The sequence below is a fragment of the Curcuma longa genome, chromosome 4 (assembly GCF_044706935.1).
Source record: "Curcuma longa cultivar G26 ecotype Majalengka, Jawa Barat chromosome 4, ITB_CL_G26_1.1, whole genome shotgun sequence".
NCBI classification, from domain to species: Eukaryota; Viridiplantae; Streptophyta; class Magnoliopsida; order Zingiberales; family Zingiberaceae; genus Curcuma; species Curcuma longa.
The window spans coordinates 20,788,860-20,815,994 of NC_133864.1; the positions used below are offsets into that span (position 1 = coordinate 20,788,860).

A 27,135-nucleotide genomic window follows, 5' to 3' on the forward strand; every position below is an offset into this window, starting at 1 on the left:
ATATGATAAGCTTGATCCTGTTTTTGATACATCATAGATTAAGTTTGATGTATCATATTTCTATTGCTTACAATTGATATCAGAGCTTTAGGATTGTTTTTATCATTGATTTTAAGGCGTAAGGATTATTTTCGATGATTTAGTACATATACATCAATTGTGCATTCGATTCCATTTAGTGAGCAAAATTGATACATATCCATCGAATGTAGCATAGATAAAGTATGATTTAACCCATAGATCGAGTTTTTTGAATTGTCCGCAAAGAATGCAATTTGATGACACGATTTGTGAAAGTCACCAATCGATTGATGGGTGCAAAATTGTTAACAAAATGGTTTGAAATCGATTGAGTCAATCGATTGATTGCTATAAGGACTAATTGATTGTTGAACCTGTGACAGCAAACAATAGAGTCTGGAATTGATTGGGTTGATCGATTGGCTATCACCAACTAATCGATTGCTGAACTTATGTTTGGACACAATAATGTTCCAAATCAATTAGGTTGATTGATTGGTTGACATCAATCGATTGTTGAATTTAGGGTCAGATATAGTAGAGTCTGAAATCGATTGGGTAGATCGATTGGTGTTAATCAATCAATTATCGTAAGGATCAATCGATTGTAGTTCGCTGGATTATCCACAAAAGGTTTCTAAATCGATCGGTGTGATTGATTGGTGTTCACCAATTGATTGCTAAGAGATGTCAATCAATTGGGGTGGATGAATTCATGAACAATAGCCTTCTGAATCGATCAAGGAACTCGACTGTTTTTGACAATCGATTGTCGTGTCCTGAAAATGGCACATAAGGCATATCAATCGATTGCTAACTATTGGCAATCAATTGAGCAGAGTATCAATCGATTAGTAGTTGACACCAATCAATTAACTACATTTTCAATAGTTTTCCCCTAAATTCTTCTTCGTGTTTGCTACTTAGTCAAGTCAATACTATCGCCAAAGCGAAAACTACTAGGAAGAGTAAGGGTATTTGCATATAGGGATGTACATCCATACTAAAGATGGTTGACCCAAAAAAAAGTCATTCTTTATGCTGAATGTATGTTTATGGAAGCTCACAAATCTAGTTTAGCTTCTAAATCATGCACATAGTGTGTTGGCCCAAAGGAAGGGGCACTATATGGAATATTATGAGTGGTAGTTGAAAATATAAGTTAACTAAGGAAGCTCATAAAGAAAGTATCATGTGTATAATGCATCGGCCCAAAGGAATGTGAGTTATGTGACAAATGAAGATGATTATAAATTGTTTGGAAAGTACCACTAGCAAGTTGCATTTTAGCCCAAAGATTTAATATAATATTGCACTAAGTATCTCAATTAATGCTCATAAAGTTGCATGTTTGTTTGTTGCATTTTGTTACTGCACAACTATAAATTGAGCTATGTTCTTTGCTTTTGTTTATATAGCACTTACAATATATGTCAATTTGAACAACATCTCCATGATTACCAACACAAACTATGGACAATGGAAAGAGCATATTATGATACTTGTAAGTTGTATGGACCTAGACTTTGCATTTAAGTACAATCGCTCTACAGATTTTCTCTAGTGATTCCACAGCAAATCAAATATTGATCTTTGAAAAGTGAAAGCGATCAAATTGCATGAGTCTAGCAATCATGAAGATGTCTGTTCTGTAATCCATTAGAGATTCGATAATTGAAAATGAGGATATCAAAACCTTTATTAAGGAGTTAGCAAACCAATTCGCCTCAAACGAAAAGGTTGAGACTTCCATACTTCTTACGAAGTTGGTGTCCATGCAATATAACGGGAAGGGTAGCATAAGAGAATACATCATGAAGATGTCGAATTTGGTTACAAGGTTTAGGACACTAAAGCAGAGAAATAGACACTAAATGAGCTTTTAGCTCAGTGTATATAGGAACAAGAGAGATTAAGACATAACACATCTCAAAGTGTTCACTTTACATCCTCATCTCGGTATTTGAATAAGAAGAAAAAGGATAAGAGTAAGAACAAGGGTAAACAATTTGTAATGGTTGGAGCTTCAAGGCATAAGGGGAAAAACAACAAGATCCGGATCCAACTTGTTACTATTATAAAAAGAAAGGTCACCTAAAGAAGGATTACCTCAGATTCGTCAACTGACAAGTCAAGATAGGTAAACTTCTCAACTTTGTCAGTTAAGAAGTCAATCTAGCTACAGTATCTAATAACACTTGGTGAATAGATACGGGTGCAATTACTCATATAAGTGTAACTATGTAAGGTTGCTTTTGAAGCCAAACGTAAATGATGCTGAAAGATTCATCTATACGAGAACTAACAAGAAGGTGAAAGTAGAGGCAATAAGTGTCTTTAGAGTTTATTTAGGGAACAATATACTTTTGAATTTGAAAAATACATTTGTAGTACCGTCATTTAGACGGGACTTAATTTTTATTTTATGTTTACACAAATCTGAATACACTTGTTCATTTGGAAATGTAAAGTCTAGTATTTTGAATACTAAAACTCATATAGATAATTTTGTGATGCATAGTATAGGTGTGAAGCATGGTGTAACAAAAGAAAATTCATCCATGTTGTAGCATAGGCATTTAGGATATTTCTCTAAACAACACCTAGAAAGGTTAATGTCACTAAGAATTTTTTATTCCCTTGATATGTCAGATCTTAAAAATCTGCATTTAGTGTATCGAGAGGAAGATGAATAACAAAAGTAATAAGGGTTCAAAACGGAGTAATAGGGTCTTAGAGCTTATACATACGGATATATATGGGTCGTTCCCTAAGGCTTCTTAGAATGATCAAACATACTTTATAAGATTTATAGATGACTATTCCTGATATGAATACTTACACCTTATTCACGAGAAGTCGCAATCCCTAGACATGTTCAAAACTTTCAAAGCCGAAGTTGAAAATCAATTTAGTAAGAAGATTAAGGTTGTTAGATTAAACCGTGATAGTGAATACTATAGTAGATCTGATGAATCAGGTAAACAACATCCTGATTTATTTGCGGATTACCTTATTGAGTGTGGAATCATGGCGCAATATACCATGCCTGGGATCCCTCAGTAGAATGGTGTAGCAAAGCGAAGAAACCTAACTCTAAAAGATATAGTGAGAAGTATGATTGCATTTTCTTCTCTATCAGAGTCTTTATGGGGTGAGACACTCAAGACTATGGTTTACTTGCTCAATAGAATTCCTAGTAAGGCGATAATGAAAACCCCATACGATCTGTGGACAAGTAAAATGTCTAGTCTTAGGCATCCATGTCTGGGGTTGTCTAGTTGAGACTAGGCCTTATAGATCTAACGGAAAAAATTGGGCTCAAGAACCATTAGCTGCTTTTTTATAGGATACTCTGAAAATTTAAGGGGCTTCAAGTTTTTCAACTCCTAGAATAGATCCTTTTTCAAGATGGATATTGTCAAGTTTATTGAGTATGATGGGAGTGATAAAGTTAGAGAAATATCATTTGAGAAAAACATTGATGATCCTAATATAGTAGTTACTGATGCAGCTGATAGTGAAATAGTTGTTCTCATTCCACATATAGTTGAAGTTGCACAACCTGAAGGGGTAGTGGACTATGATATTTTCATATCTCTTCCAATTTAAATAGAGTGGGTATCAGCTCAAATAGAGGTATTTCTCATACGGTTGAGTATAACTCCCAACCACCTCAAGGGCATGTGCCACTAAGGAGATCCATTAGATAGAGGAGATCTACGATGTCGCGTGACTATGTTTATCTCCAAGAGCATGAGTTTGACATTGGGTTAGAGGATAATCCTACATCTTTCTAAAAAGTCAAATAATGTCCTCATCCAGAAAAATAAATCGAATCCATGAGCAGGGGCGGCTCAAGCCTCCGGGAGTCCCTAGGCGAAATTTTTTTAAAAATAATTATTATTATTTTAAAAAATTTTCTTTCATCTTTTTTTATTCGGATTTGAGATTGATAATGGTGGGTTTAAATTTTTTTTAAAATAAATTAAAATATTAATTTTAAAAATAATTTTTTGTATAAAATTAAAATTTTTTAGCTTTTGAGATGTAAAATTATTAATTAATTTCTATATTCATTTCATTTGTAATTTCTTTAGCAGAAATCATAACAGATATGAATCCATTTTCTCTACACTCATTCAAAAAAGAAATAAAACCTTTTAATTGATCTAATACAATAGTAATGTTCATATCTTTATATTGTAAAAATTTACTAACAGTATTAACTGCGAATAAGATTACAAGTTTATAACAAGAATCATTGATAAGAAAATAAGAAATTAACAGAAACATAAAAAAAAGATTTGATAGGAAAATAAGGAAGACAATACCTTTAGGTTTTAAGATCATAGAAAAATATATAACAAAAGATCTTAATTCTAATCGTTTCTCTCCTTAAACCCCTTGTGATGATTTCGAAAATGTCTTGAGAAAAGAAAATAAACTATCAAATAATTAAAATGTTTGAAGCTGAGCAAAATAGGTTATTAGGTTAATAAGGAAGGAAGGTCGAAGGAGAGGAATATAAAGAAACTAGTAGGATTAAAGTTTTAAGAATTGAGAAATATTAAATATATTGGAATTATGCCAAAATCTTTATGAAATCAAATGACCATGCCAAATCTCTACAAAATCTAATGATCATGCCAAATCTTTCCAAAATCTAATATATATATATATATATATATATATATATATATAATGATTAATATTTTAAAAAAATGGGCCCCAATTTATTGGGGGCCCTAGGCATAGGCCTTAGTGGCCTATGCCTAAAGCCGGCACTGTCCATGAGGGAAGAGATGAAGTCTATGACAGACAACGATGTTTGGGAACTTGTCGAATTGCTTGAAAGAGTGAAACTTGTTGGTTGTAAATGGATATTTAAAATCAAATGAGATTCAAATGGCAATGTCGAAAAATATAAAACTCACATTGTCACCAAAGGATTCACTCAAAAAGAGGGTGTTGATTACAAAGAGATCTTTTCGGCGATTTCGACAAAAGACTCCTTTAGGGTAATCATGACATTTGTAGCTCATTGTGACCTAGATCTTCATCAAATGGATGTTAAAATTGTATTTTTCACTGGAAATATTGAGAAAATTATATACATTTGAGTAGGGAGATTCAAAGCACCAAGTATGTAAATTAAGGAAGTCGACTTATGGGTTAAAATAGATATTTTATCAGTGGTACTAGAAGTTTAATCAAGTGATTTCTTCATACAATTTTAAAGAGAATTCAGTTGATCAATGCTTGTATATCAAATTCAGTGGAAGCAAGTTCATCATACTTGTTCTGTATGTGGACAATATATTGTTAGTAAACAATGATAAGGGTTTGTTGTTATAAACCAAATCATTTCTGTCAGATGTATTTGAAATGAAGGATCTTGATGATGCATCCTTTGTCTTAGGCATACAGATTGTTCGTGATTGTTCAAGGTGCATACACTTGGACTTTCACAAAAGGTCTATATAGAAAAGATATTCATTCAGTATAGTATGCAGAATTGTGCTCTTAGAGACACTCCTGTGTCAAAGGGTTAGCTTGCAACAATGGCCACGTCATGAACTTGAGATTAAGGAATGTAATAATTCCTTATGGATTGATAATAAGGACTTTGATATATGTTCAAGTATGTACATGTCCCAATCTTGCGTACATTATGGGGACGTTGGACAAATATTTGAGTAACCCTAGACCAGAGCATTGGAAAGATGTAAAAAGGGTTATGTCGTATTTGCAAAGAACAAAAGATTACATGCTCACATATTAGAGATCAAGTCATATGTAGATTATTGGATATTCAGACTCTGATTTTGTTGAATGTATAGTTGGAGGTCCACCTCAGACTATGTCTTCATGTTGGTAGAAGGAGTTATATCATAGAAAAGCATCAAACAAAGATTAATAATCACATTCACTTTAGAGATAGAATTTATAGCCTGCTATGAAACTTCTAGCCATATAAATGGATGTGGAACTTTATCAAAGGGTTACAAATCATTAGGGGCATTGATAAATCATTGAGGATCAACTGTGATAATAAAATTATAAAATTATATTCTAAGAACAATTGCAGCTCATCAAAGTTAAAACACATTGATATAAAATTTTTTACGATTAAAGAAAGGGTTTAAAGTCATCAAATTATAGAGCATATAAAGATAGATTCCTTGTTAACAAATTCGCTCACCAAGAGTTTGTCACCCAAGGTGATTCATCAACATGTGCTGAATATAGGATTCTTCAGTTTAACGAAGTACTCATTGGTAAAAAACTATATTTTGATGTAATGCTCTATATTAATAAACACATATAATTTTGACTTATTATATGTACTAAAGTTTTACATGTGTATATGATTTTTGACTCTTCGACATAAGAACATCATGATTTACTATTACGATTTTGTATATAATTTTATAAATATGATATGAGACTCTATTTACTATTGCAATTTTGCATACAGTTTTATAAATATAAGTCATAAGGTTGAATCATGGTTTACTACTATGATTTTGCATACAATTTTATAAATATGATATGAGACTCTATTTACTATTACGATTTTGCATACAATTTTGTAAATATGAGTCATAAGGTTGAATTATGATTTATTACTGCAGTTTTACATAAAATTAAGTAAACACAATTCGAATATATTTTAGGTCATAAGGAGTACTCTTGAAAATAGATATGTAAAGATCATATTTCATTGCATTTTCATATTACACATTCACATTTGATCACTATGATTATTGTTGGGTCTTGTTACAGTTATAATAACTCTGATTTCTTTAGTCTCTTGCTAATTGAATTAATGAATCAGATTGTTTGAAGGGGTATTTAATCCAAAAAATTTTGACATGTTGAACTCAACTAAGGTGTTGTGTGGTGTATACGGTATCAAGTATAATATAAGTGGGAGATTGAAAAGATTAAGTCTTCATTAGAGGATTAATCTCCATTTGATGGACTTATACTTGAATTAACACCAACAATAATTGATATTAAAATATTAAACCTCATTAAGTGATCTAATATTTGTAGCATGAAGGGAAGTTTATATAAATAGATGTGGATTAAATGTGTAGATCTAATAATCCGATTTGTTAATATTAGTGGACTGTTAACGGGTCATAAGTTTCATGGTGGATAATCCCTACAGAATGGGCTAAGGTATAAAAGAGGAAGGCTGATTTCAATTATGGGCTGATCTTGGGATCTTGAGCTTCTAATTCTTCCTCACTTCTCTTCTCCATTGAAACGAGAACTTTGATTGTCGATTCATCTTTGTAGAAGCTCATTCCACACTTGAGTTACCTCGGGATAAGAAAGGATACAATAACTCTTATTTTGAACTCAGATCAGCATTCAAATTGTCATTGTATTAATTTCAATTTTGTAATCTTATTGAAGATGAAAATTTTAATTCTATTTTTATGCATCATAAATTAAATTGGATGTATCTATTGCTATTGCTTACAACAATTGCCATCATGTGCAGTTGCATGTGCAGTGTGTCCAATTGTCTGCTCTGATAGAGTCGATTATGATGCTGAAAGTATGCAGCTGGAAAGACGCACGCTTTATTGCTTCAGCTTCAGCACCACAACCATGGCTTTCCTAACCTTTACTTTGCCTCTGGATCTTGTCTGAGAGATGTCGTGAATAAAAATCCAACACAGTCATCCAAAGCCCATGCATGACAATGAGAGACTTGAAGGTGATGCTAGCTAACAACAAGGTGATCTACATTCTCAATGCCCCCTACGCTGAAAAAAACACTAGACTTGATATGAACTTGAAGGTGCATGTCCAGGCCTCCTGTATCTGAGAGCTAATCGACTCAGACAAAACATATGATGTTGATTTTACTTTTGTCTGATCATGAAAAGAAAAACACAATCAAATTCTGACATGACAGTGAAGCAGTGCAAGCACACAACATAGGAAAAAACAACATGAATCCAGGCCCCAATCTGTTTTTTCCTTTGTTATCAGAATATGGACTTCGCAATGTAATTGAAAAGCCATGAATCCTTCCGGCTGTGCAGGTCCTCCTCGTGCATCCACTTCACACCCCACTCGGTGGCCTGTACCAACTCTATCTCCTCCATCCGCATCGCGCTGGCATCCGACACAGGCACGCGCGTGCCTGCTGTTCGCTGATATGCATACTCCACCAGCTCACGGTTGTCGCTTGCAGCTTCCCTCTCGCTTTCATCATGTGGCGTGCAATATCCATGGCGTCGGCGCATTGACATGTCTCTGTTCCAGTACGCCTACTGCTCGACGTTTGTTAGGAGGAGACGAGGGCCTCGCTGCAGTATTGGACAGGACGTAGCTGCGAGGAAGCATGCATCTCTTGCATGGGGCCTCGCACTAATTGCATTCTAGCGACGCATTAAATCAAACTGGAAGAAGAGGAATCGTTTCTGATTAATTGGGGTTGGTGAAATTGTACCAAATGTTGGGTTTTGGATCGTATTTCTATATCTAATCGGCATCACGCGTGCATGCAGCACTGGACAAGCTGGGTCAAGAACAGCATGCAAATTGTTATTTTATAGTGCCTGCATATTCATGGTTGGAGATCACTACAGGAACACTGGTGCTGCAGAATTTTCTTTTAGTACTTTGCTACTTATGAAACTCTCAAGATTATATATGTCTAGATCACTTGGTTCTTGGCCATTTTGGTAAGTATTTTCTTCAGTATACTTTTTGTTTCAAACTTCAATTAATTCTACTGCAGTGAATGGCTAGCTAGATCGACTTCTTCATTGGTTATTTGCGTGAAGGAGGCTGCTTTTAAGTTTTTACCAAGTAACTCTTCTCTGAATTTGGTGAAAACCAAACACAGATTGCAAAGAATTAATCCAACAGTATGCAGTGAAAATATTGAAAGGGCAAAATGAAATACAGTAATTAAGAGTTAGTTTGTTGCGTGGCTGATACATCCAAGAAAGTGAAGGAATTCTTTACAAGTGATGCCATTTACGATCAACAAAGTGAGATTTCAGGCAGGGAAAAGAGGTGTGGGTTGTGGTGTCAAATCATAATTTTAGGTTATTGCTCTTGCTCTTTAATGTTCCTCCACTGAAGAGGACGGCCTTTAGGTGGTGTGGGGAACACTGTGCTGAAACTGGTACCCTTGGTGGCAAACACTGAAAGGAAAATCCAACAATTCAGCAAATGCAAATCCTGCAGCAAGTGTGTGCCCATATATGACAGCTCCTGTGAACTTATTGGCTGGATTTTTGCCACACATAGCAGCATGACATAAGAAGAAGACGACAAGGATCATTTCGCTACAATCTCGCCGGCTCTGGATTTTGCAGCTATTTTTATTCTCTGCTGCTTGTTCTGGTCCAGTTAAGTGATGCATGGGCATGTGGAGCATGGAGTACTTTTCCTATCATGTCCCATATTGTTGTGTCTGGACCAATTGCCTTTGTTTGTCAGCTGATCTATCTGCTTAATTCAGAAGGTGAACTGGAGTCTGAAGCTAAGACAATTGAGTTGTCTCCGAGAACGGGGCATAAAATAGAATAGATGATGGTTGATGCCGCCAGCTTCGAAGTTCCGAAGAGGAGACTGTCGAAGTTGAACATTGAGCTTGCCTCTCATGTTTTGCTTATATATACTAATGCTCAGTTTAGTATAATAAAGGGATGGATCGTAGTAGGGAGAAAGATCTAATGTGAAAGAGAAAGAAAAGAAAAGAAATCTATCTTTATCCTATCAAGAACTGAAAGAAAACTTCCAGTTCTCAGGACTTGCAGGCAGTCGACTCGAGAGGCTTACAAACAAGCCGCAAGATCACAGGCCGTCGGAAAGTTCATGAGCAGGCAGCGAGCTCATCGCCGGCCGACGATGGTAGGTGGTGGCTCAGGAGGAAGGAGGGTGGTGGGAGGAGGTGAAGGAGGAGGATATTGAGCCTTGGACAATTTGAAGCTTCAAAGTTAAAATATTTACAGGAAGATATTAAACTTTCTTTACAAATCATGTATTCTAAATTCAGATTTTAAAAAAAAAACTTCAAAATATACTGAGATAAAGGTGAAGAAGATAATTTGCAGACTTTATGGACACTTTATAAAAGCAAACCAAAAAAAAAAAAAGTAGTGCAGGCAAAGGCAATTATGATGAGAATGATTTCTGTAAAAGCGAATTCAATTAGATGGTGGCTAATCTTAGCTTTTATTCAACTATTTCACAATTAATTAATCTACATCTTATCACTTGGATTGTGATAAACAGACTGGAAGCATCTATGCCTTTGCAAAGAAAACTTCTTTACGAAATTAATCGATGCTTCTCATTTGAACTTCTGTTCATAGCCAACAATTTGCTGATGATCTTCTTGGGCTTCATAGGAAGTGAACAAAAGGCCTTGAGCCGCGAAGAAGTGGTTCTCAAGAGAGCTTCACTGGGAATTAGGTCGTAGTCGATGTCATTATCGTCCTCGGCAAGCTTCATCTTGAGGGTTTGGAGCTTGGCAGCAGGGCATTTCAATCTTGAGATACTCCAACCGTCTTCCAAGGGAGTAGCAGTGCCAATGCGGGGAGTAGCAGTGCCAATGTGGTGAAGCTTCAGTAACTCCCTGTCTTCATCTCTGGTGCCGGTCTTGGCCAGAAGTGCCTTGATGTTGCTGGGTAACTCAGTCACCTGGCAGCCTGACATGGCAGCTCGCGATTGCTCGAAGAACAGTACCTGCACAACTACCCTGAGAGGAAGTAGCTCATTCTGTGCTGCATGCATGCAGGCCTCAACTGACAGCTTCTTGCAATCCAACATTCTACACAATTGCTTCCTTGCATTCTTGCCAAGCTCTGGGTGTGACTAAACCAAGCACAACCAAGATTAGTGTGAGGATCACTCGAAAATGAATCAATTAGTGATCAATTACCCTGAGGTAGGTGTCGATGACTCCGTAAAGATCATCATGGTTGATCCTGGCAAACTCTGGGACAGCTTCAGCAGCAGCAATTAGCTTCTCCATGGGCAAGTTCTTGTCCCTGGCAATTTCTTGGAGATAGCCATCAATGAGCTTGGCCACTCGCAGCTTGGAGCTGTGGGAGGCCGAGGATGACCGTCGGCTGTTCTCCTGCAGCTCGAACTCCACGTTCTCGGCCGACCGAGACCTCCTCCTCTCGCACCAAAGCTTCTCCCTAAGTGGACTGGTCGCAGGGCTCTGCCACTGAAGCAGAAACTCCTCCAACATGGTCATCACCAGATCAACATCATATAATGTGTTGCTGGAATCTGATGCGGGTGGAATCAAGAGATCCTCGACTGATGCTTCCTCCAATTGTAATCCAATTCGTCTGGCCAATTCCGTCTTCAATGAAGCAGAAGCATGGAGAAAGTTGGCGGCTTTGAGAAGCTTGAGAAGGAAAACACACGAAATAGAGCCTTTGTCGGAAGGCAGCAAGCTCACTATCTTCTCCATTAGTAGCGTAGGCCTTATGGTGGTCTCTTGGCCGTCGCCCGGCGCCATCATTGGCAGCCACCTGCCGGCATAGACCTGCAATGCCTCGCCGACAAGCTTGCCGGAGACGATACCGGCGGATTTCACAGCCACCATGATCCGCCAGTAGTGGTCGACGTCGAGTTCGCTGAGGTCGTCTGCCCACAGGTTCCTCGACGTGCTGGGGAAAGTAGAATTGGCGATGATGGTGGAGGCGATGGAGTCGACGCAGCGGCCGGTGACGCCAACCTCCTCGCACAAGGCTGCGTGCCTCCGCGTGCTCTGCAGCGTGACCAGCGTATCCTTCCACCGCCGGAGGATGGAGTTGAAGAAGACGTCGAGCTTGCCGAGTAGGTTGCTGCAGTCGGCTGCGTCGCTCATCCGGAGGTAGTGCGCGGCGCACCAGACAGGCACGAGGTTGAGGGGGCTGAGGGTGATGGTGATGCCGTAGCAGAACTTGGCGCAGAGCTCAAAGGCCTCGGCGCCACCGGGGAAGTCCGGGAGGTGTATGACGATCGGATCGGCCGCGTCCTTGAGCTCGGAGTAGAGCTGTTGCAGGCGAAGGCATTTTGACAGCAGGGGGAACTGCATATCACAGACATCAACACCAAAGAGAATCTGGTAACAAGAACTGTAAAAAAAATGACAGAAACTCGAACGAATTGCGGTGGAATTTACCTGGTGCAGATGATACAAGTTTTTCTGCACCTGGATTTGGAGGTCAGTGGAGACCTCTGAAGAAACAGACCTGGAATTAAGAGTTCGAAAGCAGAAAAGAATCAGAAATATTGTTTCCGCAGCTATGAACAAATAACTGATCAAAAAAAAAACTGACTACCTGATAGCTTCTGTGGTGAAGAAAGTATCAGGCCTGGCTCCAAGCTTCATGAACCTCATTTTTGGAAGCTTAGTTCATCACCTGAGACAGAATCCAAGGAGCCTAGAGAAGGCTGGCTGGGGTCTGGAGGATTTTATTGGAGGGAATAAGTAATTCAATTGATTTTGGCTGCTCAAGAAGGTTGTATATATAAACATCATCCTCAAACTATGTTTGTCATAACTGGCCCTCTCAAGAAAAGACCTCACTAAAGATAAATTGATCCTGTGCCTTCGATTTAGAAAGAACTCAGAAGATTGATCTCATTGCAGCTCTTACTTGTCAACTCTCCACTGTTACTGCTGACTGAGAAGGATCAATGACCGACCCCATATCCCATAATTGCCAGCAAAGAGATTAAAATAAAATAAATACTCGTTCAATGAACCTTTCTCTATCCAGCCATCGTACCTTCGTACCTCATCTGTTCTTGTGGCAAATATTATAAAAGGATATCTTCTCTCTCAAATAAGCCCTGTTAAGAGGCCCCAGACGCGTGTGTGTTGGCTTATGAGTTATGAGATCATACCAAAACGAGTGCTCATGTATCAAACTGGTGCAACTTAATTAGCTTCATGGGGATATGTGGAGGATGATGAAGGTTTGGCCTCATGTACCTTGTCACATTGGAAACTTGTGTTGCAATTGGTAAGCCAAGCGTGCGCTGGTCTGAAACAAGAGGTTGATGGAGATGGATGCAAGCCTCAAGGAGCTGGAAGCTGAAGACAAAGGTTGATGAGTTCATTAGCTGCCCAGTACTGTGGTCATTAGCTGTCATTTCAAGAGAAAAAACATGTCATTCATAAATGATGATAAGAGGGAATTATGGTGATTCAATGCACATATATGAATTTCATGACCGAAGTGAGAAACAATAATTAACTGGAATAATTCATGGTATTCCCACATGACATGGCTGCCCGCAGGACTAATCTGTCTTCAAGAATTCCGACAAGACTTTTCCTGATGATTCGGTTGGTAGAAAAAGGAGTCTCTGATTCACACACACCTCCCTTGGCTGCCATTATTATTATTGTATTGTTTTCAAACGAAACAAATCAAAGTGAACCACAGTTAACTTGAGTCTGTACTTAATAGAAAGAGGCAATGCAGATTGCTTGGCTAACCCAGGTAGTAGAACACCCCCAGCCAAGCCAAAAATGCTACAATAGTTACAATAACGCCTACAACAGCTACTAAGCAGGAGAAACAACCTTAGAATCCTTACTCTGCTTTACAAAAAACTATTTTCTCAAATCCAAACTTCTAAGTCACGGCAACAACTTTATCATTGTGCCCAGGCTCTCCTTCACCGGCAGGCGGAACAAAAAAGGAAAAGAACAAAAAGAAGCACTCCAGCAGCCAATAATGATCATGACCATGAAGAGAACTTGTAAAAGAGCTGTATAAGGATGGACAGTAGCCATGAGAGTTGATAGATTGAGTGACAGGTGTGGTAGAGGGGCTTATCTGCAATGTTAGTGTTCTGTAGAAAAATAATTCAGAATAAATAACACAATAAATAAAACGTAAAGTAGAGTATACAGTAAGTTGACGTGGTTTGACAGCCTCAAGCTCGCAGCTTACGATCCGTTAGTAGATTACTCTCAAAAATACATTTATATTTTCTCCTTCTTAGCAGCACCTAAGAAGCACCTCCTGAGCTAGACAAACCTCTCAACAGGAATTACAAAAGAGAAGGAAATAAATATAAAAGAGCTTTTCAATGTAGCAGAGTAATGATTTTGTTTTCCCTTAATGGGACGAAAGTTCCACCTGTAGGTACTTCAATGCTGTAACAAGTTTAAAACTGATGGAGCTTTTGACCAAAAAGTAGCATCATTTGTAGCAGTCCAAACACAAATCGCCAGACCTGCGCCTTGTGTTTAGCAGCTCCAGTTATGTGTCTGTTGCAAGAATCTTCAATCTCCTCCCAAGTGGCACATAGATCATAAGCATAGGCTCATAGCTGTCCAAACAGCATACTGATAACATTTTAGTTCATCCTTGCATGGCAAAAACACAGCTGAAAACCAAATGACGGTAGTTACATCATAAACATGACGGAAGATACATTTAGAATCCTTTCCTCCTCAACAAACCTTTTGTGCTAGCTTTTCCATTAACAACCAACCATGCACACATTTGGACCAAGCGAAGGACTCCTGAACCAAATACCTCCTGCACCCATCTATTGTTAAGATCTTAAGTCTGGATTTTAAATCTCATTTAAAATTATTGAAAATGTTTTAAATTGTCTAAGTCGTTTAAATTTTTATACTTTGTTATATTTCTTAAGAAATAGTAGGATAATCTTTAATAGTTGTTTAGTTTTAAACAACTATTAAAAAGAAAAATATAAAAGACAGAACCTTGATAGATCACCTCAACTGTCCTTATTCTGGGCGATACTTTAGGTGACCTAATGAAATCCTCCAAGATATCGAGAATTAGAACCTTTATCACACTGAACATAAATCATGCAACCATAACAGTTATCAACATTTTCTTTATACATTGAAAGAAGTTTTAAAGTAAAAATAAACAAAAATAGACACATACAAGAAAAAGCAGAGTTTTGACTTGTAGTAAGGGTTTGAGGAGGAAGACAATATAATCAAGAAAAATGTTGACAGTACAATGAAATCGTGCTAAATTTTCACAAACCACTATTCAACACTTGTAGCTAGCAATATAGACATTTATGTGTCTACTAGCAAAATCGAGCAGACTGTGGTTCCTCCACAACTCCAATTTCAAACAATGCAGAAACACTATGAATTGTCTGTGTAAATTATGATTGCTATTCATTCAAGGAGTTTCAAAATTATAGGCAAGATGGAAACCTTTTGTTCTTCTTGCTTCTTCAGTTGAGAAAGTTTCAATAACATTTTTGCCAGGACTGTACTGTACGATAGTAAGACACCCTAATTTAGTCCCACCTAATGAGTTGTGGGCTCATGAAGAAGCTTTATAAAAGTTAGACGAATGAGCAATTATTTGTTTAGGGACATTTGGACGTAGTAATAAACAGAATGTGCTTTGATTTGAACTCTAGATTCTGCATGTGTACCTCAGAGTGCCTTTCTGCAGATATGCTCATTTAGAACCATCCATTGGCATGGACTAAAGGTTGGTCTACAATAGTGAAAAATTCTCTCAATAAGATACAAAAACAAATTTCTGGATACGTCATCAGCAAAAGCAGGAAATTCATGTTGTGATCATCTCCACTTTGATTTCTCCTAAAATGCCTTTTAGTTGTAGATCTGGCCAAGATGAACTACTAGTATAGTGTTCTGAAATTTTTATTTTGTGGTTCTACCCTACTGGAAGCATTTCAATAAATGAAGTATTGTAGTCATGCAGACTGATATGCATCAGTTATATACTAAGCACTAATTTGGGTGGTGCACTTTTGTTAATTTATTTTTTTTATGTGGTGATGCTACAACTCGATACATTGTGGATACAACGATACAATACCATATTGATGAAAAGCAAGACTGCTAAAACTTTCAGACGTGGATTAGTCAAAGATTGTCAACAACAAAACTATAATGCTAGCACTCGGCAAGTTCTTTATTGCATAGTGACCAAACTAACTGTGTACAACATATAATCCCTTTGCTGAGAAGAAAAGAAAAAAGGATGATTAACTTGTTTTGACATCTGTTTCAGTACTGATGAATTTTCAACTTTAATACTATAACAGAATAAAATGGAGAAACTTCATGCATTAATTTTGACCATTTATTTTATTGTATAGGCTCGCCACCAAATCAATTTCATGGGACATGACCAAAATAAAGTGAACCGGAAATGGATGGATGTTCAAGGACCACACTGAAATGAAAAATGATGTACTATACTGAAATAGGGATCATATCTGGCCTTTTGTTTAATTTACTGAGAAATAGTTATTCTTATTTGACTAACAACTTGGATTATTGGGCATATCAATCATCAACATAATACTCAAATTTTAGGTTAAGCAACAAATTATTTGAAAAATACAGATAATTTAGAAGTCAAATTGCTATCCTTAAAGATCTCACTTCTTGATAAGCTTTGCCTCAGGCAAATAATCCATCAGCTTGATCTCAGTTTGAATAGCTTTGATATCATCACTTCCTGCCTTCAGACTATCAAATGCAGCTTTCTGCATGCTTTCTAGTCCAACATCTGTCAACTAAATTAGGAGAAAGATTAAGCCCAGCATTGCATTTTTTTATTGAAAATATTCGATAGATACACTTAAGAACATTTGGAGTGTACCCAATAATCATGAGGTGCCATGTTAGTTTCTAGGAAGTTTTTCTATTTCCAAACTGCACTCCACACTTTGGTTTTGATTAAATAACACACCTGTCAGGATGATATCTCTGTTATACCCCTCAAGCCATATGGCATTCTTCCATTTTTACTACTGTAGCTTCACGTTACTGCTTGTTAGAGACAATTTATCTTAAGGAAAGCAAGAATGTATTTCACTCATATCATGTAGAGTTCTTACAATATATTTGTCCTTATGGAGTGGACAATCCTCCTAATATTGAAATAAGCAACAATTTTCAAAGACAATCTCCTTATTAGTCCTAAGTTCTATATATAGATGTAAATAGGTGGTAGTTATCGATGGAAAGGATAACCATCTTCCTTATTTGTAAATAGGTGATAGTTATCGATGGAAGTTATAACCATCTTCCTTATTTGTAAATAGGTGGTAGTTATCGATGGAAGTTATAACCATCTGCTTTCTTGTTTCTTCTAGAATATGTATAAATGATGTCCTTCTTATGTGGCACAATAAGATGATAATGTGGCATAGGCTGATGATGTGGCATGGAGATCGTATCAATACCGCCTCCTTCGAAAGGAGCTTGTCCTCAAGGCAAAATGGCAGAAATTGTGCAGCCACTAAATCATAATTCTCCCAACTAGCTTCTTCAATAGGTCTATCTTGCCATTGGATTAAGAGTTCCAAAGATGAAAGCCCACCTTCATTTATCCGGCGATGATTCAGGACAGTGGCAGGTGTCAGCAACAACTCCCAGTTGGAAATAATAGGAAGCGATGGTGGTTGCGAAACTGTGTTGTCCATAAGCGCGATGAGGTAGAGAAACATAGAAAACTAGATGAACTTTGGAGGAATGTGGAAGAGCAAGCTCATACGCAACTGGTCCAATTTTCTTGGTGATAGTATACAACACAAAGAAGTGTGGTGATAACATTTCATACTGGCACTTGACTAAGGATTGTTGTTTACAAGGTTAGAGACGTAAGAAGCCCAAATCTCCAACTTGAAATTGGACATCACGTTGTTTGGCGTTGGCATGTGACCGCATACGAGACTGAGCCTTGAGAAGATTTTCTGTGCAACATAGCATCTTGTGTTAATAATTGGTCTTCAAGATCAGCAATATTGGTTTCACCATGGATGTAAGTTTGCAAGTGCGGAGGGTCTCTTCCATAGACAATGCGAAAAGGAGAAGTGAACCATGAAACCCAGTATTATATGAATATTCTGCCTAAGATAAAAATTTTGACCATGAATGAGGTTGTTCACTTGCAAAACACCATAGGTAAGTTTCAAGGCAGCGATTGACAACTTTAGTTTGTCCGTTAGTTTGTAGATGCTCATACGGAATCGAGTTTAACTGAGTTTGAACAATTCTTGCCCAAAAGCACCAAGGAAGATCACATCTCTATCAGACACAATGGACTTTGGAATCCCATGGAGGCGAACAATTTCCTTGCTGGATAGGTGAGCCACATATTTGACAGTAAAGGGATGAGATAGTGAAATAAAGTAGGCATATTTGCTTAGTCGATCAACTACAACCAGAATGGTATGACAACCCCCTGACTTCGGCATATTATTAATGAAATCTAAGGAAATATCCTCCCAAATTCAATCAGGTATAGCTAGTAGTTGTAGCAAACCTGCAGGAGCTAAAGCCTACTATTTAGATTGTTGGCAAACTAAACAATTTTGAATCCAAACTTTAACATCATGCTTCATGCGTGGCTAGAAAAAACTCATAGATACGTAATGCAACATCTTGAGATAGCCTCCATGACCGACAGTTGGTGTGTCATGAAATTCAACCAATAATGTTTGTCGTAAGGAAGATTACTCGGGGATGAAGAACTTGTTTTTGTAGTAGAGCAAGTTATCAACAATAGAAAATTTTGGATGTGTCGTTGTATCGGTTGAAATATCCGTTATTATGGTACGTCTATAAGGATCTTGTTGTAATGCATGCTGCAGCTCCAAGAAATCCAAAGGAAAAGGGATGACCATTGATAAGAAGTTAGCAAGTTGGGGATGGTGAGATAAGGCATCAGCTCCTATATTATTTGCACCTTTTTGTATATGATGGAGAAATCAAACGACAACAATTTCAAGAGAAACCGTTGTTGTTCGTTGGTCATAAGATGTTGATCGAGCAAGAACTTGAGGCTACGATGATCAGAAGTGATAAAGAAATGTCTAAAGCCAATACCAACACTAATAACTCACGGTCGTAAGCGGATTTCAATCTATTGGAAAAAGATAAACCTTTGCTAAAATAGGAAATAGGATGTCCATGTTGGGAAAGAATGACCCCCATACCCTCTAATGATGCATCACATTTAAATTGGGTAGATAAAGAACTGGAGCGGAGGTAAGGGCATGTTTCAACGTCTGAAATGTTGTGGTAGCTGTCGAATGCCATTTGAAATTATTCTTCTTCGTGAGATCAGTTAAAGGCTTGGCAATCAAACCATAGTTTTTGATAAATCAATGGTAATAACTTATGATCCCAAGAAAACCGTGTAGCTCCTTCACAGAATTTAGGAGAAGTCAATGATTGATAGCCTGTATTTTATCCGGATCCATCTCTACATGCTTACAGGAAATAGTATGGCCTAAGAAGGATAGTTGTACTTGATGAAATAGGCATTTTGACTTCTTAGCATAAAAGTGATTGTCGCACAAGAGCTAAAGAGTGATGGACAAATGTTGTTGATGGTGTTGAGTGTCAACACTATACACTAAGACGTCATCAAAGAAAACCAAGATAAACTTATGTATATAAGGCCGAAATAACTCATTCATTGCTGCTTGAAATGTAGACGGAGCATTCGTGAGACCAAATGGCATGATAATAAACTCGTAGTATCCAGAATGAGCCCGGAAAGCAATTTTGAATATGTTAGCAAGGAGCATTCAGATTTGATGATAGCCAAAGCGTAGATCAATCTTGGAAAAAACGGTGGCACCATGTAATTCATCCAATAACTCATCTATGTTGGGGATTGGATATTTATCAAGGATAGTAATTTGGTTGAGGCACCTATAATCAATACACATGCACCAAGATTGATCTTTCTTCTGCACTAAAAGGATGGGACTTGCAAACAGACTAGTATTGGGTTGTATAAATCCTAATTTCAATAATTCAGCCACTTGTGTTCCAATTTCTGTTTGTTTAGAATGAGGATAGCGGTATGATCTAAGATTTGGTGTTGTAGCCCACGGTATTAACAGGATGGAATGTGAGTGATGCCTAGAGGGTGGAAGCACCTCAGGTTCATGAAACACAGTCTCAAATCAGCCTAATAAGTTGTCGATTGGAGATGTTCTAACCAGTTGCTTGGCAGGTGTGTCTATAGGTTGCGCCTTGGCCAGATATTGGAATGTTGCATCTGAAGAAGATGGTGTTGATACCCCTTGAAGTGTGTATTGTTTGCCATTTACATGGAAAATCAAAAACATCTCATTCCAATTTGCTTGCACCATATTTAAAGATGCTAACCATTTTATTCCCAATACAAGATCTACACCTCCAACCGAGAAAGGATAATATCTTGGATAATACTCAATATCAGTAATTGCACTCCAACTTCCTGATAAATTTTGCTGCAACGTATGATTTCACCATTACCTATCTGCATATCAAATGTAGGCGTTAATTGTACCAACAACCAAAGTTCATCGACTAACTTGTTAAATATGAAATTGTGCGTGGAACCGTTGTCAATGAGGATCAGCACTTGACGACCATGGATAGTTCCTTGAACTTTCATTGTAGTGCCCAATGAACTTTCAAGAATAGCATAAAAAGAGATTTCTGCAATGCCTTCCTCTTTTCCTTTTATTTTTGTTTCATCTATTTCCTTTAATTGGACAGGCCCATCTTCAGCATTAGCAATTTCTAATAATGAGAATGTTGATGGTCTGTAGCAGTGTCCCGGACTGAATTTTTTATTATAACGAAAACAAAAGTCCATGTCTCGTCGTGCTTCTTTTTCTACATCCTAGAATTTCACTGGTGTAGTGGTGTTGGAAGGATTAGCTGATTGACAAGACCGACTAACTTTAAAGTTGGAATTATGGCAATTGTCACGAAAGATATAATTGGTGTTGTTTTGACCCTGCACAACCACTGTAACACCCTTACAAACTTTTATTCAGTTTTGACTTTGTTTCATAATTCAAGGCTAGACTCATGGCTTTATAAATGCTCCGTGGTTTGTGGATTCGAACATCATTTTTTTATTTCTTTCTTTAATCCATTCAAGAAAACCCCTTGGAGGCAATGTTCTGGGTACACAAGCAGCCCTTTTGGCAAATTGCTAGTGATATTCCTAAATATTGTGAGTTTGCAAAATACTACCAATATGTTCGTTAGGATTCTGAAATTTTGACGAACTATAATTCTCTTGTAAGGTGTTAACTAATTTTTCCCAATATACCAACGTCCGCTCACTATTGATCCAGGCAAATAGATCTAATGCATCACCCTCTAAATACATGGCAGAGTCACATCTACGTTCAATTCCTCAAGTGTTTGGTAATAACGAAAATGTTTTTTTACTTTTAGAATCCATTATCTAGGATCACCTCTCTTAAACTTTGGAAAATCCATTTTGGTGTGATGTCAAAGTGGAAAATTATGCTCCCATGAAGGTAATTCAACGTCAAACTGATCAGCATGGAGTGAATGTCGTTGCTCATTATTCTTGCGGCTCGTATCTCCCACCGTAGAAATATGGGATTGGGATTCGAGAACAGCCACATCAGTGGCTAAGGCATCTATACTATTAAGTTTGGAATTGATAGCCGAAAGTTGTTATATGATGGCTTCTAGTAAGGGCGAAGGAGAAGATTGTACAGCTTCGGTGGGAGTCGGAGTTGATCGAGTATTCACCATTGTGGCAGTATGCGAATGTGGGGAAGGACTTAACCTCGCTCTGATACCAAAATGTTAGAGACAGTTTATATTAAGGAAAACAAGAATGTATTTCACTTATATCATGTAGAGTTCTTACAATATATTTGTCCTTATGGAGTGGACAACCCTCCTAATATTGAAATAAGCAACAATTTTCAAAGACAATCTCCTTAATAGTCCTAAGTTCTATATATGATGTAAATAGGTGGTGGTTATCAATGGAAGGTATAACCATCCTCCTTATTTGTAAATAGGTGGTAGTTATCAATGGAAGTTATAACCATCTGTTTTCTTGTTTCTTCTAGAAAATGTATAAATGATGTCCTTCTTATGTGGCACCATAGGCTGATGATGTGGCATAGGCTAATGATGTGGCATGGAGATCGTATCACTGCCCCTTCTATAACTGGTCTGGATCAACCAACAAATCTGTAATCCCACCTTGTTATCCTGCCTCAACCCCTATCTCCAGCCTTTTTATTCCTAAAAGTTTAACATTACCAAGAAAAACCTCTCTAACCATCCAAGCCCTTTACATCTCATCTACCCTTTCATCTCCACCAGCACTTTCTACTCGTGTCTTCTCATTTAGGAATAGGAAGGTTTACAATTGTAAGACAAAGACAAGTATGTGTTTCTTCTTATTTTTATAATAGAATGTGAATGTTTCTGTATAATTGTTTGATTCCCCAAATATAATATTTTATAGTGAGCTTGAGAAAATTCTTGTGTCCAGTAGAACTCATGAGCTAGCAAAGAAGGCCCTATGATGCTTTCCAACAGAATAAACTGTTAAAGTCAAGTCTAAAATGTCCATGCAAGAGTTTTCAGACAATTTCCAGTCCATTTATCTACGAAGACCAACTCTCATCCTCAATTCAAACCCAAGAGTAGTTATCAGGCCATCGTCATATCAAGGGGATTTTAAACTCCTTGATGACCTAAACTAGCCTATTTGATCTAAGAAGAACATAGCAATTCTCAGTGGAAGACCAGGAGAAGTAATCAAGCCATCTTCACCTCAAAATGTCGATCAAGGAAATTTTCTCAAAAATCTCCCTCGTGGTTCGAAATTTGAACAAAAGATTCCTGAGACCTACGTTACTCGGACTCGACAAATGCCCCCTGTTGCCATGTCGAGACAATTTGAAACAGGCATTGGTATAAAAACTGAGTTCAAGCAGTAATAGAGTTCTGGAGTAATAAAAACTAAAGCAACACATAGGTGAATTTGTTTATCATCCTCATTCACCCAGTAATGAGGTTCTTGCATAATTCATCAAATTTGAATTAATCCTATCATATGTCCTGATTGTGAAGTTTTATGAATATAATCTGCGGGTTTTCTATAACGTGGATTTTCTAACCAATTTCACATACAATCAGACAAATTGTAATTCATCGAAAATAATAAAAGGAGAAGATTCTGACCTGCTGCTGTACTGAGTGAGTTTACAGCATTGGATCTCGAGGAAGAGGATGGCTTATCCACGATCCCTTCTGATGCTTCATGAATATCTTCCCCATCTACCTCACTCTTCGCCTCCGTTCCTCCTCTGCAGAGTCCCAACGCCGAAAACAATCCAATAGCCGATGGTCTCCGTCGCCGGCAAACTTGTGATTATGCTCCTCGGCGATTAGAAGGGCGAAGGGATGGGGAAGCATCGTTCGAGGGCAGGGCCGAGTCCTTTTTTTTGTTGATTTTATTTTTATTTTTACTATTTTTCTTCTTTCTAAAAAATGAATAATCTTTTTAAATTTTGAAATAATTAGTATAACGTCTCAGTTTTCAATCTCACAAACTTAATTTTAATTTTTTTTAAAATAAATTTATAAAGAACTGATATATCATTTTATTTACTTTTGGATATAACTGAGTTAGTTATGATATAACAGACTTTTAGAAGAGGATAAAGGTTCAAATTTCGTCGAGCAATACCCTTCTTCATTGTGACCAACTGCAATTTCTCAATTTACCTCTTCATAAATAGTTGTGGGGTCGACCGTGTAAGACTGTTGGATGATGAATTTCACCTTTTTACAAAAGATATATCATTTTATTTAGAAGGATATATGTTATTTAAGGAGGTTGGAGCATAGCCAAATTTTGATAAAAAAAATAATAATTTAATTTGATTTATTTTTAAGTTATAGCTTAATTATTTCTTCAATTGAGCCATTTAAATTTGTTTGGGTTTAAGCTTTAAAAGACACTCACTTCAATTAATTCTTTTAATAACATTCAGCTACATTTGGTTTTATATACCGTTTACAATTTCATTAGTGTTTGCATATTTCTAATATTTTCTTTTTATAAGAGACAATGCAACCGCGTGAGCAAGATTATTATGCATTACAGGTAACTCAGTTTCAAATTTTCAAAAACACATAACGCTTTCTCATTATACCCTTCTCTTATTTTCACGTTTAAATTTTTTATTTTTATTAGTACCAAATAGGATTTTAATGTATTTTGATGGATGATCAAATAAGTTTGAAATTAAGCCCTGATTGTATTTGACACATGTTCTAAGTGTACAGAGACTTAGAGAGATCACGCGTAAGATGGCAAACCTTAGTAGAAAACGCAAACGAGCGAGAAGGATGTTGTTATGGGTTAGTAGGCCTAGGTCAAGATCAAGATCTGGTCCAATTGACAACGACACGATAGAGGCAAGGCCTAATTTCATGGCCGACTGACTCAGATCAGTGCTCAACTCCACAGCTAGCTCGGCTCATCACCTAGCTCAGCTCAATGCCCCGTGCTCTAAGCCTGAGCTCTCCTCACCGCTCGAGCTCTCCCTCATCTCTAACTCAATTGTCGATCTCTAACTCGACCCCCTGATCAACCGCCCGAGCTCTCCTCTCAGCAACCGTTCGAGCTCTCCCATCTAGCTCAGTTGTCGATCTCCAACTCAACCCCCTGGTCAACTGCCCGAGCTCTCCACTCTAGCTCAATGGTCGAGTGGCATCTTGGCTCCCTGATTAACTGACTTTGCAACCCACTCAACGCCCCACTCGGTGCTCAACTAGCTTTACTCCCGAATGAATTTGTCTCAGCGCCCCACTTGGTGCTCCACTGGCTTTGCTCCCGAATGAATCCATGATCTCCTAGCTAGAGGTCGACCCCTCTGTCAGCGCAACCTCTCCGAGTCCGCGTTTCTATCCAGACTGCCACCAGAAGGACATGGACAATGATATAATATTTGATACTAGCTCACCTACCTCATTAGTACAGCATGGCTAACGCAGCATGGTCTTGGACCATATCAAGTATGGGTGATAAGACCCCTTAACTACTATGGCGATGAGATATTCTTTTTACTAGCGATGTGACATCTCCCCTCAATGACTCCATATAATGACTCCATTGGTGTTATAACACCTCATTGGTGTTAAATACCATTGTGGAAGGGTGTTAAACACAGTTGGACACGTTCAACACAATTGAATGCGTTCAATTAAAAGTGGGGTGGAGTCAGCCTCTAGCCCATCCCACATGTATTTTTTTTTATTTTTTTAATTATATTTATTAAAATGGTTAGTTTTAACGGTTATTTTAAAATTGAATAAAATTTTATTAACGGTTAGTTTTAATTTTTATTAAAAAGTTATAAATTTTAAAATTAAAAATTGATTAAATGGTTAGTTTTTTAACAGACTATTAAAAATAATAATAATAATTTTAATATTTTAAATATATTTATTTAATATGATATAATTTTAAGATGATTGAGTGGACGGTGAGAATTCATAAATAATGAGTGTTAATGTTAAAAGGTATGTGGGTGAAAAAGATATGTTGTTATAACGAGTATGTAACAGTGGATCCTATGCTTTTTAATAAAATGGAATGTGTTATAATAAGAGTAGGTTGTGGATGCTTTTATAACAACTATATAAATATAATTATTACAACACGAATATTGTATGAATAAATTAAATTTAAATTATAATAATTATAAAATCATAATTACTATAATATAAATATTTTAAATAAATAATAATTATTATAAAATCGTAACTAATACAATATTATTATATCTATGATAAATTAAATAATACATAAGGAGAAATTTTAAATTAATCGAATCGAAATAAATCAGGGATTGTGGATAAATAGGGAAGGAGAATTTGGACCCGATGGGGAATCCGTTCCCCGAACCATTTTGACTGGGGAATTAATCCGAGAAAGCCACCTATTAAAAAATCAAAATAGGTATTTGACAGTACATTCCAAATATTCCTCCCCATCCCCGAACCCGATCCATCTTATAGTTAACTCTTTTTATTTTTTTTTTGTAGGATAAGTGGTGTCAAAATTTTGAAAAATTGAAGAATGGAAGAACTTCAAACTTATTGTATCAATTATGCATTTAATATATATATATTTAAATTAATATTTAAAAAAATAAGACGGGGATGGGAATGAGTATAGGTATGGGGATACCCATGAAAATATCCGCGGAGAAAACCAACCCCGAAACCTGCGGGGATCCCCGAAACCCGCTGGATACCCGAAACCCGACGGGGATGGGGATGGTATTTAAATTATGATACCCGACGGGGATGGGGGCGGGGATGGTATATGAGTTTGGATTTCGGGGACGGGGATGGAGAAGGTTTTATAAAACCCGTTGCCATCCCTATGGATAAAGTTCAAAAAGGAGAATTTGGAAGGATGCAGTCGATTTCAACCTTATCAATGGGTTAAACTTGAAAGCCACCTATTAAAAAATCAAAACAGGTATTTGACAGTAATTGATATATGACATCCTTTTTATAAAAAGAATAAAATAAAAAAGAAACATCATTTGAATATTTTAATAAAAAAACGTCCTTCTAATTTTTACGCAAAAAAAAAAACGAAAAAAAAAACAACCTTCTAAATTTTTGAAGCCAAATAACTTCATATCCTACAACACAAATCCTTTTACAATATTTCAGCACAAAAAACTTTGTGAACAATTCCATCTCACAAATCTCGGTCTCCTCCGACGCCTCTCCGACTAGTCAACAAGAGGGCGAGGAAGCTGATCCCGGCGCAGACGCCAGCGACGACGCTGCCCTCGCGGACGAGTACCTTGATGGCGACGGCCGCGATCTCGGCGGTGATGCCCAGCCCCTCCATCACCAGCGCCCGGCGCGGCTTCCCGGCGAAGGCGAGCAGCACCAGGATGGTGATCCACGTGACCAACGTGGCGGGCACCGCCATCGCGAGGGCCGCCCCCATGGCCAGCAGCCCGAACACGGCTCCGTACATCAAGGACGCGCACAGCGCCGGCCACCCGGCGGAGGAGGAGGAGGCGGAGGCTTGGTGCCACGAGTGGATGAAGAGGAGGAAGGTCCAAGAGGAGTAAAGGAGGAGCGCGTAGGCGAGGAGGAAGAGGCAGAGCCATGTGCGGCGCTTTCTCATGGCCCTGAGGAGGAGGAGTCGCCCCGAGACCGCCATGGCATGGATCGATTGCCCTCGGTTGTCCGACGAAATGTCCAAATGGGGGAGCGGAGCAGAGGAGGAAGAAGAG

General features: G+C 37.6%; 2 protein-coding genes and 1 long non-coding RNA gene across 3 annotated transcripts; all 3 read right to left on the reverse strand.

Annotated features, from left to right (window-relative positions):
* Positions 1-10,258: 10,258 nt before the first annotated feature.
* Positions 10,259-12,733, reverse strand: LOC141827752 (BTB/POZ domain-containing protein At1g67900-like). Its single transcript, XM_074715071.1, has 4 exons — positions 12,348-12,733; positions 12,188-12,257; positions 10,949-12,094; positions 10,259-10,881 (listed from the first exon to the last, which is right to left on the reverse strand). The coding sequence occupies exons 1-4, from the start codon at positions 12,404-12,406 to the stop codon at positions 10,336-10,338; spliced, it is 1,821 nt and encodes a 606-aa protein (XP_074571172.1). The 5' UTR covers positions 12,407-12,733; the 3' UTR covers positions 10,259-10,335.
* Positions 12,734-14,478: 1,745 nt separating this feature from the next.
* LOC141826022 (uncharacterized) lies at positions 14,479-23,255 on the reverse strand. The gene is made up of 3 exons (XR_012601599.1): positions 23,042-23,255; positions 16,445-16,578; positions 14,479-14,567 (listed from the first exon to the last, which is right to left on the reverse strand). It is a non-coding gene; the product is annotated as an uncharacterized LOC141826022 (long non-coding RNA).
* A 3,241-nt stretch (positions 23,256-26,496) lies between these two features.
* LOC141828514 (uncharacterized) lies at positions 26,497-27,135 on the reverse strand. The gene has a single exon (XM_074715953.1). The coding sequence runs from the start codon at positions 27,060-27,062 to the stop codon at positions 26,586-26,588; it is 477 nt and encodes a 158-aa protein (XP_074572054.1). The 5' UTR covers positions 27,063-27,135; the 3' UTR covers positions 26,497-26,585.

Bases quoted from the DNA above. Each gene is read 5' to 3' on its own strand.
- LOC141828514 (XM_074715953.1), bottom strand. From the start codon at position 27,062: ATGGCGGTCTCGGGGCGACTCCTCCTCCTCAGGGCCATGAGAAAGCGC.
- LOC141827752 (XM_074715071.1), bottom strand. From the start codon at position 12,406: ATGAGGTTCATGAAGCTTGGAGCCAGGCCTGATACTTTCTTCACCACA. The intron at 12,095-12,187 runs GTAAATTCCACC...TGTGATATGCAG, and splicing joins ACTTGTATCATCTGCACCAG to TTCCCCCTGCTGTCAAAATG. The intron at 10,882-10,948 runs GTAATTGATCAC...TGCTTGGTTTAG, and splicing joins TCATCGACACCTACCTCAGG to TCACACCCAGAGCTTGGCAA.